At 40.3% G+C, this 17750-nt stretch overlaps 1 protein-coding gene across 2 annotated transcripts in view; it reads left to right on the top strand.

The window, feature by feature from the left end:
- sh3bgrl2 (SH3 domain binding glutamate-rich protein like 2) overlaps positions 1–17750 on the top strand; it is a 59088-nt gene that overhangs the window by 20764 nt on the left and 20574 nt on the right. For both annotated transcript variants that reach the window (XM_078400242.1, XM_078400241.1), the window contains exon 2: positions 16090–16275. In XM_078400242.1, coding sequence (XP_078256368.1) covers positions 16090–16275 — 186 coding nt within the window. The remainder of the gene's footprint in view (positions 1–16089; positions 16276–17750) is intronic.

Genomic DNA, 17750 nt, shown 5'->3' with positions numbered 1-17750 from the left:
AGGTTACTGATTGTGGATAATCAGCCATGCTCACAATGAATGGCGGTGCTGGCTCGAAGGGCCAAATGGCCTCCTGCACCTATTTTCTGTTTCTATGTTTAATGAGGAAAATAGATAGGGTGAATGCACAGAATCTTTTACCCAGGGTAAAGGAATCAAGAACCAGATGACAGGTTTATGGTGAGAGAGGCAAGATATATTAGGAACCTGAGGGGCAACTTTTTCACTCAGGGTGGTGAGTATATAGAATGAGGTGCAGAAGATGTAGTTGAGATAGGTTCTATAACAACATTTGAAAGATACTTGAAAGATATGGATAGCAAAGGTTTAGAGGGCTATGGGCCAAACACGGGCAAATGGGACGAGCTTAGATGGGGCATACTGGTCTGTATGGACGAGTTGGGCAGAAGATCCAGTTTCCATGCTGTATGATTCCATGACTCACTAAGAAAACAAAAAAATTGAATATATTTTGTTAACAATAACAGTCCATTGGTACTACGCCACTGTATTTATAGAAGATTACATGTTCAAGCCTTAAAATGGAGCTTGAACCTAAGACCTTCTGATCCAGATGTGAAAATACAATTGCTAAGCCAGTGCAGACACCAGAAACATACAGATTATAAAATATATGGTTACTTTTCATCATTAATAAAGAAGAAATAGGTCATTTGGACATAAAATTAGCTTTAACAGTGTTTAGTTACATTTTACTGGGAACTGCTCTTACAACAGTAAGTACAAAGGTCAGTGTGTAAACCCTGATTTGGTAGATTTTTCAACACTCCTTAAACTAATCTCTTGTGAACCCCTCCAGACTAATCTTAAACTCTAATTACAAGATCATCTGTGCCTACAGTCTCCTTCCGTCTACAGTCTCCCAACTACACCAGTGCAGTTTACTGTCATTTTCACTTTGTATTCCATCTTCTTTCTTTCTGATTTATTCACTGTCTTGTTCAGGAGGTAATTTCCCTTAATTCATTCTAAGTTTCTGCCCACTTGACTTCATTTTACAGCTCCCATATTAACTGACATTATCAACCCTTTTTTTCCATCTGTCTCTTGTTGAAAAATGGCAACATCACAATTGAAGAAATTACCTCTGACCCATGTCTAACAGCAACAACCCATCCTGAACACTTCATCCCCCACCACCTCCCACTTACTTTCAAGATCCCTGATGATTAAGCAACCAAATGTTTTGATTACTTCCTCCGTTACTTAATGCAGAAAAGCAAGCTGGGGGAAAGTGAAGCCAAGAAAATATCTTTATACCAAATTACAACAAACGTTAGCAATTTATTTGTGAATTAATTCATTTGGTTAAATTGCTTTTTAAAATCTTTGGCAGGTATACTCACCTTTATTACAAGATGTCTCACATCCAATTATTTCTCCTTAGAACCCTTCCCTTTAAAATGTGCTAAGGATAGGACATAGTTTTTATTGATGCTAGTTGCCTGGATTGGTATACAAGCAAGGACCTCAGCCAGCACCTCCAGAACATTGAGAGGCAGTTCTCCACTATGTGCATGTTTGAGTAACTGTGCTGAATCAGCTTCAGGTTTCCACTAAAGTCAATTTATGTTATCAAAGAATATTCTGCAAACCAGTGTATCCAGGAACATAATATAATTTATTCATTTATTTTTATTTCTATTAAATGTTTTCACTTGGGATATTTATAAACAATGGACATGCAGATCTTAAAATCTTCATTTTCATTGAAAATCTCTATTTTTAGTGCTTTGGAAATCAGCATTAAAGTTATGCCAGCAAAAAAATGAGTGTACACACGCATTTTATTATTAAACTGTATAATCCTATGTTACATTTATCAAGCTACTCGGCATACCTGAAAGCATATCTGTAACCTGACCACATTCTATAATAGAAATTTGATCAAATTTAATTTATATAATTGTTACATCTGGTATTGAAAGTCAAAAGGCAAAATATTAAGCTTATGGAATTAAATTACACAGTCACCGACATCCATTATCTGGAGTCCAGGCAGCTAATGCACTTAACTCATGCAAACATTTTTATGGATCATTTTTCAATGTATTTTCTAGTATATGGAGGAAGGGCTAGTCAATCAGCAGTTCTTTGGAACGATTGTTTTGAAAAACCTCCAAAAGTCAAGTCAAGTCAAGTCAAGTCAATTTTATTTGTATAGCACATTTAAAAACAACCCACGTTGACCAAAGTGCTGCACATCTGATTAGGAAAAAAAAAAGAAACATACAGTGGCAGGCAGCCAAACACAACGGCGCGGCCATCTTGAACAAAATGTTTAACTAAAGCAGAATGGTCCCCATTATTTTCCTTGCTAAAATCATCTAATCTATTTCAGCATCAATTGCACTGATGCATTAGTTTTTGGCAAAAACAAGTTAGTTAGATTTCTCTTGGTGACGCATCAGAACAATTGATGGAGCTGCACAAGGGAAATGTGGGCAAACTACATCCAGATTAGTTGCACTTGTCGTTTCCCCATCATATTTACACTGTTTCATGATTAGACCCGGATATTGGCCACAAAACGAGCTGTAGGTGCAGATCAAATTTGTATTTGGGAAGGCTCTTTACTTATCACCACATATCCGCTCCCAGCCTCTGTCGCTCTCTCCATCCATTTTCTCCCCTACCTGAGTCCATCTACCAATTAACCTGGATAACCCTATCACTTTCCAGCTGTTGCCCCACCTCTCCTTTACACTGACTATCTCTAGTCTATTGTTTTAGTTCAGATGAAGGGTCCTGATCCAAAACGTTGACTGTTTATTTCCCTCCATGAATGTGGCCTGGCCTGCTGAGTTCCCTAGCAGTTTGCTTGTTACTGTTGTTGATAGACTTGTTTATATTAGCACCTATTAAGCGTCCTCCCCCCCATTGAGCTTACTGTGTTCACCACTTTTTAAGTAGCAAGAAAAATTGAACAAACCACAGTGTGAATCTGCAATTGTCTACAAACGTAGGTTTCCCTCTCAACACTCATGTGCTGAAGGGAAAAATTACCCCGTATTGACCATCACGCTGATTTCAAGCTGCAGCTCAATGCTCAACTGTTGCATTTCTTCCATTACTTTGTTGCGAAGGCCATAGAAACCACGGGAAAAAACTGTAAATGGCAAACACCAAAATTCTGATGGAAATCCCAGAAGAACCAATGCAGAAATTCACCCAAGTTCTGTTTTGTTGCTCTGCCATAATAATAGAAAATGATTCAGCATAACATTGCTTTCAGCAACTCAATATATTTTGTGCACTATTTCAAATGAAATTGATTTATGGTAATAAGCACGAGCTTTTATCGTTCCATATCCCATCCCCCAAAGAATCCTATACAGTTTAAAAATCCCTCATAAATCAGTTATAAAAACTGGCTATGATGAATGTACTTGTGCAAAGAGTTCCTGGAAGAAAATGAAATTTGAATCTCTTGCAAATCCTTAAGCAGTGAAAGATTAAAGTAATAATGCAAGTATATTTCAAAATCAAATCAAATGTGGCCTATAAGGAAAGGAAAGCAATTAAGCATTCCCAAAAGAGGACAAAGCTTCCAGCTGGTTTAACTCCACAGCTGAAAATCTAAATAGTAGAAGGGAAATTAAGCCATTAAGTCTAGGGCGGCACGGTAGCGCAGCGGTAGAGTTGCTGCTTTACAGCGAATGCAGCGCCGGAGACTCAGGTTCGATCCTGACTACGGGTGCTGCACTGTAAGGAGTTTGTACGTTCTCCCCGTGACCTGCGTGGGTTTTCTCCGAGATCTTCGGTTTCCTCCCACACTCCAAAGATGTACAGGTATGTAGGTTAATTGGCTGGGTAAATGTAAAAATTGTCCCTAGTGGGTGTAGGATAGTGTTAATGTACGGGGATCACTGGGCGGCACGGACTTGGAGGGCCGACAAGGCCTGTTTCCGGCTGTAGATATATGATAACATGACTTGGTTCCGTATTGATGAGTGGCCATTAGTCAGTAAATGAATCTGAGCTTGCAGTGGTATTTGTTAAAAATATAAGATAGACACAAAATGCTGGAGTAACTCAGCGGGTCAGGCAGCATCTCTGGAGAGAAGGAATGGGTGACGTTTTGGGTCGAGACCCTTCTTCAGACTGATGTCAGGGGAGGGGGCGGGACAAAGATCATGTCAGGTAAATACATGTCAGGTAAAATAGGTTGCAATTTTCCAATTTAAGTTTAAATCAGCACTCAAAAGCTCAGCCTCACCTTTGACAAATAGAGGTACTGCTGGACAAGAGAATGGAATTACACCAAAATGCTACAAAAACATTAAACAAACACTACTGGCCCTACACGTGGAAACAGCAGAAAATGGGATGAAAGCTTTATTCCAATTAAGGTCCAAATGTATTAATTTTAAATCAGTAAGAAATGAAGAAACTTCCTTGTAGATCTCCTGAGACAAATTATTTTATTTTACACACTAATGGAGCTGTGTTGGCAATAAATTGTATAGTAGCAATATCACAATTAACTTTGAGAATGAAATTTCAAAATGCAGATAGTGGGATGGACAACTGATCCTTTGCTTGTAGATAAGTTGCAAGATAAGCAAATCAGTTACTGCAGTAAACTACAGGCAAGGACAGTAAAAGCTTCTTTAGATAGGACAGTAAAAGCTTCTTTAGATAAGGACAGTAAAAGCTTCTTTAGATAAGGACAGTAAAAGCTTCTTTAGATATGTTAAGAGAAAAAGAGTAGCAAAGTCAAATGTGGGTCCCTTGAAGGCAGACACGGGTGAAATTATTATGGGTAACAAGGAAATGGCAGAAACGAGTTGAACAGGTACTTCGGATCTGTCTTCACTAAGGAAGATACAAATAATCTCCCAGATGTACTGGAGGACAGAGGATCTAGGGGGATAGAGGAACTGAAATAAATTTTCATTAGGCGAGAAATAGTATTGGGTAGACTAATGGGATTGAAGGATGATAAATCCACTGGGCCTGGTGGTTTGCATCCCAGGGTCCTCAGGGAGGTGGCTCTAGAAATAGTGGATGCATTGGTGATCATTTTCCAATGTTCAATAGATTCAGGAGCAGTTCCTGTGGATTGGAGGATAGCTAATGTTATCCCACTTTTCAAGAAAGGAGCGAGAGAGAAAACGGGGAATTAGATCAGTTAGCCTGACTTTGGTGGTGGGAAAGATGCTGGAGTCAATTATTAAAAAGGTAATAACGGTGCATTTGGATAGCAGTAAAAGGATAAGTCCAAGTCAGCATGGATTTATGAAAGGGAAATCATGCTTGACTAATCTTCTGGAATTTTTTGAGGACATGACAGGTAAAATGGATGAAGGGGAGCCAGTGGATGTAGTGTATCTAGACTTCCAGAAAGCCTTTGATAAGGTCCCGCAAGGGAGATTGGTGACCAAAATTAGACCACATGGTATTGGGAGGTAGGGTGTTAACATGGATAGAAAATTGGTTGGCAGACAGGAAGCAAAGAGTAAGAGTAAACGGGTCCTTTTCAGAATGGCAGGCAGTGGCGAGTGGAGTGCCGCACGGCTCGATGTTGGGGCCGCAACTGTTTACCATATATATTAATGATTTGGAAAAGGGAATTAGAAGCAACACTAGCAAGATTGTGGATGACACAAAGCTGGGTGGCAATGTAAACTGTGAAGAGGATGTTAGGAGGTTGCAGGGTGACCTGGACAGGTTGAGTGAGTGGGCAGATGCGTGGCAGATGCAGTATAATATAGATAAATGTGAGGTTATCCACTTTGGTGGCAGAAACAAGGAGGCAGATTATTATCTCAATGGAGTTAGGTTAGGTAAGAGGGAGGTGCAGTGAGACCTGTGTGTCCTTGTACACCAGTCACTGAAAGTTGGCGTGCAGGTACAGCAGGCAGTGTAGAAAGCCAATGGAATGGTGGCCTTCATAACAAGAGGATTTCAGTATTGGAGTAAAGAGGTTCTTCTGCAGTTGTATAGGGCCCTGGTAAGACCACATCTGGAGTATTGTGTACAGTTTTGGTCTCCTAATTTGAGGAAGGACATCCTTATAATTGAGGCAGTGCAGCATAGGTTCACGAGATTGATCCCTGGGATGGCGGGACTGACATATGAAAGATTGAAAAGACCAAGCTTGTATTCGCTGGAGTTTAGAAGGATGAGAGGGGATCTTATAGAAACATATAAAATTATAAAAGGACTGGACAAGCTAGATGCAGGAAAAATGTTCCCAATGTTGGGCGAGTCCAGAACCAGTGGCCACAGTCTTAGAATAAAGGGGAGGCCATTTAAAACTGAGGTGAGAAAAAACATTTTCACCCAGAGAGTTGTGAATTTGTGGAATTCTCTGCCACAGAGGGCAGTGGAAGCCAAATCACTGGATGGATTTAAGAGAGAGTTAGATAGAGCTCTAGGGGCTAGTGGAATCAAGGGATATGGGGAGAAGGCAGGCACGGGGTATTGATTGGGGACGATCAGCCATGATCATAATGAATGGCTGTGCTGGCTCGAAGGGCCGAATGGCCTCCTCCTGCACCTATTTTCTATGTTTCTATGTTTCTATGAAACTGATGGGAAATGCAAAACAAAATTAACGAGTGACGAGTGACTTCAAGAAATCCAAATTTGTGTAATTTGTTTTTTAAATGACTGGAAATGTTACGAAACAAGGATTATTACTGAAAGAAATCCCACCTTTTAACTGAATCAAACATTGATATTAAAATAAATCAAGCCGCAATCAAAGTTGTTTGGTGGTGATGATGTAGAGCAGTACTTCTAGGCTTCCATTAAAAGTATACATGACCATTTTCTATTCTACATGCACCATTCTGTAACAGTGGCCATTCTTTAGCTTTATTGCAAATATAATTTTACATTTAATTTACCAGCAATTGCAGTTCTGTTTAAAGATACAGGGTTAATAGCACAAGAGCTAATGAAAGATACTTTCAATTCCAGAGGAACACATCTTATACGCACCATTAACCAAAAGGGCAGTCAAATAAAACTAAGAGTTTTGCAAACACAAATGTAACTGCTCATGAACAAGCTGATCGCTGAATGATTAAACTAATCATCATGATCTCAATCTTTCTAAACTACACAAATTACCCAAACATGCAAATAACTAAAATGTTAATCATCAGTTCAATTCATTTTCCATCAGTCCACATTTTGAAGCTTAATGCGGACCTCTCTGTACATTGCAAAACAATGAAGTAATCAGTTGCCAAATGAATCATATTTTCCATATTAGAAGACTGAACTGTAGCCAGATTAGAATTAAAGAGATATATTTATCTTTAACAATCTCTTTATCTATAGGCTTTTTCTGCTTATTTCATCCACTCTGAAGACAGACCAAGACATTTAGACACAGGTCGGGTGCCGGAAGACTGGAGGGTGGCTAATGTGGTGTATCTATTGAAGAAGAGCTGCAATGAATAGCCGAGGAACTAGACACAAAATGCTGGAGTAACTCAGCGGGACAGGCAGCATCTCTGGAATGGGAGACATGTCGGGTCGAGACCCTTCTTCAGACTGAGAATCAAGGGAGAGGGTGACATGGAGATATGGAAGGGTGCGGTGTGAAAACGCAGATCAAAGGGGGCGATGATCAAGGAAATGTAGAATGGTACTTTGTTAACTGAGGGGAAGATGACAACGAGGCACACAATTGGTAGTATTTAATCAGGAGGACAAGAAACTAGTTGGATAATTAGGATGGGGAGGGACAGAGAGAGAGAGGGAAAGCAAGGGTTATTTGAAGTTAGAGAAATCAATATTAATATCCCTGGATTGTAAGCTGCCCAAGTGAAATATGAGATGTTGTTCCTCCAATTTGCATTGGCCCTCACTCCGACAGTGGAGGAGGCCCAGGACAGAAAGGTCAGTGTGGGAATGGGAGGGGGTTAAAAGTGTTTAGCAACTGGGAGATCGGGTAGGCCTAGGTGGACTGAGCGGAGGTGTTCAGCGAAATGATCGGCAAGCTTGCGCTTAGTCTTGTCGATATATAAGAGTCCACACCTGGAACAGCTGATACAGTAGATGCTGGAGTAACTCAGCGGGACAGTCAGCGTCTCTGGAGAGAAGGAATGTGTGACGTTTTGCGTCGAGACCCTTCTTCAGACCTGAAACGTCACCCATTCCCTTCAGACTGAAGAAGGGTCTCCACCCGAAACGTCACACCATTCCTTCTCTCCAGAGATGCTGTCTGGCCCTGTGAGTTACTCCAGCATTTTGTGTCTATCTTTGGTGTAAACCAGATTCTGCAGTTCCTTCCTACACAGCCTAGGAACTATAGACCAGTGAGCCTAATGTCTGTGGTAGGTAAGTTACTGCACATGATTCTGAGGCATAAAATATATATGTATTTGGATAGAGAGGGGGTGGATTATGGATAGTCAGCATGGTTTTGAATGTGGGAGATCGTGTCTTATGAATCTGATCAAGTTTTTTGAAGTAATCAAAAAGGTCAATAAAGGTAATCCGTAAACAAAGTCTGTATTGATGGCATTTGATAAGGTTTTGCATGGTAGGCTGCTCTGGAAGGTTAGATTGCATGGGTTCCAGGGAGAGATAGCTAACTGTATACTGAATTGGCTTCATGGAAGGAAGCAGAGGGTGGTGGTGGAAGGGTGTTTATTTGGACGGAGGCCTGTGACGAGTGATGTGCCTCAGGGATTGGTGCTGAGCGATTGTTGTTTGTGGTTTATTTCAACAATTTGGATGAGAATGTACAAAGCAATAATTAGTAAGTTTGCAGATTACACTAAAGTGGGTGGGCACTAAAGTGGATAGTGAAGTTGGTTATCAAAAATTACAGCATGTTCTTGATCAGCTGGGTAAGTGGGCTGAGGAATAGCTAATTGAGTTTAATGCAGATAAGTGCAAGGTGTAGGAAGCAACACCTCTCTGGTCTGAAGGTCTGAAGAAGGGTCTCGACCCAAAACATCATCTATTCCTTTTCTGCGGAGATGCTGTCTGACCAGCTGAGTTACTCCAGCTTTTTGTATCTATCTTAAGTGCAAGGTGTTGTGTTTTAGGAAGTCAAACCAGGGAAGAACCTTCACAGTGAATGGTATGGTCCTGGGGCATGTTTCAGAGCGGAGGGATCTTGGAGTGCAGGTACAAAGTTCCCTGAAAGTGGCATCACAGGTAGATAGGGTGGTCTAAAGAAAGATTTTGGTACATTGGCCTTCATCAGTCAAGGTATTGTGTATAGAAATTGGGACCTTTTGTTACATTTGTTCAAGATGTTGGCGAGGCCACATTTGGAGTACTGTACTCAGTTTTGATCTCACTGCTATCAGAAGGACGTCATTAAGCTGGAAATAGTGCAGAGAAGATTTACGAAAGATGTAGCCAATACCTGAAATAATATGACCTTGGATCTTTGAATATTCTTAAATTTAAGGTCGATTGATACTTGATAAGTAATGAGGTAAAAGGTCACCATGGAAAGACAGAATTATAATCTCAATTCCATATTCCTATCAGTCGTGATCTTATAAAATAGCAGACTTCATGGGCTGACTGCTGCCCTTAATTCATACGTAGTCTGTATCGCATGGAGAGGGCCAGATTGGGCACTGAGATGGCAATGGTAATTGGAGGATGCAAGAATCACCTTTTAGTTTAAAACCTAATTTGTCGGTTGCAGTTAATGTAATTTTGCAGACTGGTCTCCTGATCTGTTCTTACCCCTTATTTGGAAGCTCTGCACTTATTTTATTTAAACTACTTTCTTGAACTGGCAAATAATGCACTTCCATGTAATAATGGGCAAGTGCTTCCTTTTTACCATGAAGTTCTCTAGAAACAGAGAATGTGTAAAGGATTTAAAAGAAATGCTGCATTGACATTATCAACCTTCTAAAACCACAGTCAAGGCAGTATTCTTCATGTTCAAGGTTAACAATAGGTTTTTCAAAAGTTATTCAGATGTTGAGAGCACCATATTCGGTATCCACAAAAGAAAACGTCAACAATGAGTAGACATCTTGAAGGATACTCCCTCTGTTTCCTTTCCACTCCAAGACTGAGCCAAGACTGATTTTCACTTATATTCTTCCATTGCAAAGGTAGAAGGAAAGGAAAGATACAGGGTGAAAATTAGAGCGTAATACATAGTTTCAGAGACAAAGTCCGTAATAAGGTAAACGAAAATCGGAGTGTACCTTAGTTTATAGAAGGACCGTTTAGAAGCCTGATAACAATGGGGAAGAAATTGTTTCTCAGTCTGGTGGTATGCATTTTCAAGCTTCTGTATTTTTGCCCCAACAGGAGCAGAGAGAAAAAGGAATAACCAGAGTGGGGAAGGTCTTTGATTTTATGTTGGCTGCTTTCCCTAGGCAGTGTGAAGTGCAGATGGAGTCATTGGCAGGGAGCCTGGTCTGTGCGATGGACTGGAAATCCACACCTCTCTGCAATTTCAAGTGGTCTTGGGCAGAACTGTTCCCAAACCAAGGTGTGATGCAGCCTGATGCAATCTGTTTACTGTGGTGCATCTGTAGCAGTTTATAAAAGTTACTGGAGACGTGCCGAATTTCTTCAGTCTCCTGAGGAAGTAGAGGTGTTGGGGTGTCTTTTTGGCTGTCGCTTCAATGTCGTTGGTCCAAGACAGATCGTTGGTAATATTTACGTTAAGGAACTGGAAGCTCTCAACCATTTCTACTTTGACACCATTGATGCTGATTGAGGCATGTGCTCCACCTCACTTCCTGAAGTCGATAACTGTCTCCTTCATCTTGTGACATTGAGGGACATTAAGTCCATACATTTTCAAATGTGAGCAAATCCTGTCCCTAATTTTTTCCAATAATTTCCCGACAGCTGATGTCAGGCTCACTGGCCGATGGTAAATTATCCCAATTGCCTTTCTCAAACAAATGAACCAGATTGGTTGTTTTCCAGTCTCCTGGGACCTCACCTGTGGCTAAAGTGCAAACAAAGATCTCAGAAGAGAACTCAGCAATCTCTTGCCTTACCTCCCTCAGTACGCTGGGATAGATCCCATCAAGCCTCTGGGACTTATCCACCTTAATGTACTTTTAGAGACCCACTACTTCCTTCTTAATGTTAACATGGCCTGGAATATTCAACATGTCTTACTTCTTGGTGAATACCAAGGTGAAGCACTTGTACAGTACTCGCCCACTTCCTTTGGTTCCAGGCATAGATTTCCTACTTTTTCCTTATGTGGATCAACCTTTTCCCTAGCTATCCTCTTGTCTTTATAAGCGCATAAAATGCCTTGGGATTTTCCTTAGCCACACTTGCCAAGCACATCTCATGGTCCCTTTCAGCGTTCCTGATTTCTTGTTCACCTCTGAGCAAAGTAGGTAGCTAATAATCGGCCACATTAGAACATGGAACATAGAAAACATAGGAAATATAGGTGCAGGAGTAGGTCATTCAGCCCTTCGAGCCAGCACCATCATTTAATATGATCATGGCTGATCATCTAAAATCAGTACCCCGTTCCTGCTTTTTCTCCATATCCCTTGATTCCTTTAGCACTAAGAGCTAAATCCAACTCTCTTGAAAACTTCCAGTGAATTGGCCTCCACTGCCTTCTGCAGCAGAAAATTCCACAGATCCACAACTCTGGGTGAAAAAGTCAGTCCTAAATGGCCTACCCATTATATGTTTCTTATAGAAACGTTTAAAATTATAAAAGGACTAGACAAGCTAGATGCCGGAAAAATGTTCCCAATGTTGGAGGAGTCCAGAACCAGGCGCCACAGTCTAAGAATAAAGGGGAGGCCATTTAAAACTGAGATGAGAAAAAACATTTTCACCTAGAGAGTTGTGAATTTGTGGAATTCTCTGCCACAGAAGGCAGTAGAGGCCAATTCACTGGATGAATTAGAGCTCTTGGGGCTAGCGGAGTCAAGGGATATGGGGAGAAGCCAGGCACAGGCTACTGATTGTGGATGATCAGCAATGAATGGCAGTGCTGGCTCGAAGGGCCAAATGGCCTCCTCCTGGTACCTATTTTCTATGTTTCTATGTTTACACCCCCTTATTCTTAAACTGTGACCCCTGGTTCTGGTCTCCCCCAACATCGGAAACATTTTTCCTGCATCTAGCCTGTCCAATCCTTTAAGAATTTTACATTAGTGGGTAGGAGTCTCACACAGGCCTGACTGGGTAAGGACGGCAGATTTCTTAAAAGATATTAATGAACTAAGTAGGTTTTTATAATAATCCACCAGTTTTGTTGTTACAGAGTCTCACTTTTGATATTTACTTAATTGCTTGATTTGTGTAAATACCCCATGGTGGGATTCAAATTTGTCTTTGTTTCAATTGTCTTGTTCTTCAGATCAATAGTCTCAACCTCTGGCATTTAGTCCAATGACACACTATCGTGGTATCACACCACTTATGCAGAAAACCTATGTGCACAGGTTTATATTTCTCATTTTTATCTCATATTTCCTTATGAAATTGAAGGAGGCCAGTTATTGTGACTGACTTGAATATATAACTTACTGTGCGCTCAAGATTAAATCATCTGTACCTCATTTAAGTAAATGTCCCTAGATCCTTCAATGATTTCAATGTATATTTCCAACAGTTTATCAGATAATTGCAGAAAATCCATGTTAGTTTGTCATCTTTATTATCTCTTGACTATTCTGGGGCTATCCGGCTGTGTTGTGATTTTGATGATCTAATCTGTTTTATGAGCTGCACGTAAATAAATTCTTATGTGGATTTTAAAAAAAGTGACTGAGAAATGGTAACAAGACTTCATGCGATTTGTTTCTTTTGGATAACTGTCAATTATAGATCTATCATCCAAAGTTAGCTAAAGAAACTCAAGATTTTGGAGCATTTATTATTTTGAAAAAGAGCCTCTACTGGGCAAGCCGTTTCAGGAGGGTGATGTCGAGAATCCACTTACATGGTGGAGAGAATTAGCAACTTCAAATTCTTGGGTGTTAACATCTCAGATGATCGTACTGGCGCAGCACAGGATATAATCACGAAGAAGGCGCCTATACTTTCTTACAAGTGTTAAGAGATTTGACATGCTGAGGTAGGATTAGGATTGCGCAGTCAGTTGAAGAACCAGAGACCTTTAGGAAAGTAGCTGTTCCTTAACCTGGTGGTGTGCGACTTTGGCCTGTCCCTCCTGACTGATGGTAGGCACAGCCCAGACGGTGGGGATCCTTGATGATAGATGCCGCCACGTGATGCGGTGCCTCATGCAGATGCTTTCGATGGTAGGGAGGGCTGTGCTTGTGATGGGCCAGGCTCTGGCATCCTCTGCATTGGAGTTGCCATATCAGGTCACGGTACAACCAGTCAAGATAGTTTCTGAAGAAGTTTCTTCGAGTAATAAACAATAGACAATAGACAATAGGTGCAGGAGTAGGCCATTCAGACCTTCGAGCCAGCACCGCCATTCAATGCGATCATGGCTGATCACTCTCAATCAGTACCCCGTTCCTGCCTTCTCCCCATACCCCCTCACTCCGCTATCCTTAAGAGCTCTATCCAGCTCTCTCTTGAAAGCATCCAACGAACTGGCCTCCACTGCCTTCTGAGGCAGAGAATTCCACACCTTCACCACTCTCTGAAGTATTGACTTGTTTTCTAATTGTGTTTTAACACTATTGTCTTGTTTTTCGCAGTCTTTTTCTTTTCAATGTCTTGTAGAATTTGTGTAATTTATGTATGATTGTTTTTGTGGTGTTGTTTGAGACTACATGCCTGTGCTCGCAAGATTTTCATTACACCTATACCTCACTTCTACATATGAAAATAAACTTAACATAACTTGAAGTTTATTTAAACCTGTTGCTCTTAAATTTATACCAAAGGTTTTAGATAATTTATTGACGTGCTGCTCATTGTCATTTGTAGAGATCTACATTATCTGGTATAATCTTATTCAGTTACCCAAGTAACAAAATATTACTTTTGCAGAAATCTACCATCCATTGGTAAGAGTCCACTATGTCAGATTTTGTTTTATAAAGTTATGCCTGTCTGTGGAAGCTGATGCTTCCAGTCAGCATGTGTGAAATATTGCATTTTAAAGCTTTCTAACTTGTTGAAATTAAAATAATATCCTTATTCAGCTGCCTTTCCTGTTTATATTCTGTACTGATCATTTGTTGCACTTAAGTTTCTGCCTAAGAAGGCTGTCAGTTAAAAAGGTCAACTTTTTGAAATTATTGCCTGAATTTTGATTAGAAAAGAGACCTTTACTAAAGATGAATGATTCAAGGTATTCATCTTTATAAATGACTGCCAGTAGTGAATTTCCCAATCTCAAACCAAAAATGAACTTAAAGATGTTTTTTATTTTCCACCATTATCTTTCTGCATTAAAATACCATCTGTTAAAGAGTTAGATGCTGATGACTGTTACAATGATGACCACCATTGAGAAAACAGAATTCATGATGGATTTGTGGTTTTTTGAGACACAAAAAATGGTTTACCCTGTTCTTAATGGTACAGCTGCATTGATACACATTTTGTAATCCTTGGCCTTCCTTGAACTCCAAACATACTTTTTGAGAAAGTGGAGAACTAGGCCACACATTTATTTGCACCTGTTCCATAATAAAATCATAGCTGAGCTGTTACCTCTGCTTTATTTGCCTATACTAACCCCATATCAACTGACCCCTTTAATACCTAAAATTCTCTCAATCTCTAATTACTCTGAAGAAAAGAAAGCTGAAGTGTTGAAAATACCAAGATGGTCAGGCAAACGTCACATAGAATAGATTCCGATGATACCCCATCAATCTGAAAAGATTTTCACTTGTTTCTCCCTCTCCATAGTTTAGAGATACAATGTGGAAATAGGGCCATGCCAACCATCACCCATTCCCGCTTGTTCAATGTTACACCACGTTCTCATCCACTTTCCCAACCCAAAAGTTTTTGGGATGTGGGAGTAAACCGGAGCACCTGGAGGAAACCAATGGGGGGGGTTAACAGGGAGAACATGCACATAGACAGCACTCGAGGTCAGGATCGAACCCGGGCTTCTGGGGCTGTGAGGCAACAACTCTGCCAGCCGTGCCACTGTGCCGGCAAAACTGGTGAAACCCGCGATTTAACCAGGCACCTTTATATCTTTACTCTAACGCTCTCCCAACAGCTATATTCAGTAACTTAGGTCAGATATTTTCTCTCTTGCTGAATCTTTGGCTGAAAATCCATTGCTGCAGGGATTTTATTCATCTTTTTTGTAGTCAGAAATTGGGGAAAGTCATAAAAAATTGTTGTTATAGACAATAGACAATAGGTGCAGGAGTAGGCCATTCGGCCCTTCAAGCCAGCACCACCATTCAATGTGATCATGGCTGATCATTCTCAATCAGTACCCCGATCCTGCCTTCTCCCCGTACCCCCTGACTCCACTATCCTTAAGAGCTCTATCTAGCTCTCTCTTGAATGCATTCAGAGAATTGGCCTCCACTGCCTCCTGAGGCAGAGAATTCCACAGATTTACAACACTCTGACTGAAAAAGTTTTTCCTCATCTCCGTTCTTATTCTTAAACTGGTTCTGGACTCCCCCACCATTGGGAACATGTTTCCTGCCTCTATAGTGTCCAACCCCTTAATAATCTTATATGTTTCGATAAGATTCCCTCTCATCCTTCTAAATTCCAGTGTAGACAAGCCTAGCCGCTCCATTCTTTAAAAATAGGACAGTCCCGGGAATTAACCTAGTAAACCTACGCTGCACGCCCTCAATAGCAAGAATATCCTTCCTCAAATTTGGAGACCAAAACTGCACACAGTACTCCAGGTGCGGTCTCACTCGGGCCCTATACAACTGCAGAAGGACCTCTTTGCTCCTATACTCAACTCCTCTTGTTATGAAGGCCAACATTTCATTGGCTTTCTTCACTGCCTGCTGTACCTGCATGCTTCCTTTCAGTGACTGATGCACTAGGACACCCAGATCTCGTAGTACATCCCCTTTCCCCTTATGCTCTCGACTTTTAGATGAACTAACTTCAAGTAAATATTAAAAGCAAAAATGTTTCTTTAGTATTTGAATGATATAAAATGGGATCAATAATAATCTTAAAGGAGTCCTGCTTTTATTGCAGATCAAGAAGCGACAACAAGATGTGGTGGGATTCTTAGAGTCTAACAAGATTGAATTTGAAGAGATTGATATAACAATGTTGGAAGACCGGAGACTGTGGATGTACCACAACATCCCTCAGGAAAAGCAGCCTGCTCAAGGAAACCCACTCCCACCTCAGATATTTAACAATGATGCCTATTGTGGAGTAAGTAGCAAGCTGTGCTCCTAGCTTCTGGACACTGTTAAATAAATTCACAGTCACTGTTTTGAATCTGTAGATTCAGATTCAAAAATGATGGTCGATTGCAAGGTACTAGCTTTGATTTGCTTTTATTTTTAAATATTTTTTGTTATCATTTCTTTTAAATTTATAGTAATGCTTGAAGGTTTTGCCATATATTGAAGTTGCATTAGCAAAATGGGGAAATTAATAGTTGTACTTTAACAAAAGAGACATTCAATCATTATTTTCTGTAAGGAAGGACCACACCTTGCAAAAGGAGGTCCTGTCATTTAGGATCTTTCTGAAAGAATTATTCAATTTGCTTACCTCCTCTACTTTTTCCTGTCAGTTCTGCAGCTTTTTTATCAGGGACACTTTATTCCTCCTGTTGACCATTTGGCGACCTTCTGGTCTGTCACCTTTCTGCTGCATCAATGTTTTTTTCAGTGAAATGGTATTGGAAGGTTACCAACCTAAAAATATGACTGGACCAATGTTAATGTCAACTCATTGGCCTCAACATTCATATTCATCCATCAGGCACTGAGCTTTGTGTCATTTGAGCTTGTGCCATCCTTGATTATTCCATCTTTTCCAAGCCATGGATTGTTGTAGAATCCTTTTAGTTGTTCCTATTAATTTACTGGCAGCTTTCATGGTCAAAATCAAAAAAACTGCAAATGTTGCATATCTAAATTAAGCCAGTCAATACTCATCAGGTCTGGGAGCATCTGTGGAGAGAAACAAAGGTAACTTTAAAGATCCCCAAAGGATCAGAGAGAGGTGAGCTCTGATGGGTTAGACAAATTCATCTCGTGCACAGTTGTGTCGAGGCAGCAAAACGCACTACACAAATGCAAAAGTTTTCTTTATTTTCTTTCGTCCTGTCAATATTACAGGACAGAAATAATGAACCAAATCACCTTGGCTGAGACTGCAAATATCTATTGGTTATTCCTAAAGAACACTCTAGGAAGATTGTGACCGTGCTCCACACGAAAACAAAAATGCAATTGTACTGGAGAAAAGTTCAGAGGAGATGTTGCCTTGGATGGAGCTTTCTAGTTCTGAGAAGGGACCGGGGAGGCTGAATCTATTATCCCTGGAGTGAGGAAGAGAGTGGTGTGGCAGAATCGCAAACAGCATTTAAGAAATTTCTGGATGAACATTTGAATGACTTAAGCATTGAAGGCCACAGGTCAAGTGCTGGAAGATAGAATTAATATGGATGGTTGCCCAGTAACGTGATGCGCCATCTGGCTTGTTTCCATGCTGCATGACTTTATGAATCCAATTTAAAAGAAAATCAATTTTATTGTATAAAAAATTCCATATGTAGATCATCACCTTTATTATATAAATATAATATAGCCAAGAATTTTGCTGACCTATGGCATTAGAATTGAATTCTTACAAAGATCACTTGTACAAACCAATAACAGGATTTAAAAAAATCT

Source organism: Rhinoraja longicauda, chromosome 5 (genome assembly GCF_053455715.1).
Source record: "Rhinoraja longicauda isolate Sanriku21f chromosome 5, sRhiLon1.1, whole genome shotgun sequence".
Classification (NCBI taxonomy): domain Eukaryota; kingdom Metazoa; phylum Chordata; class Chondrichthyes; order Rajiformes; family Arhynchobatidae; genus Rhinoraja; species Rhinoraja longicauda.
The sequence above is the reverse complement of the archived record's forward strand: the minus strand, read 5'-3'. Positions and strand labels throughout refer to the sequence as shown.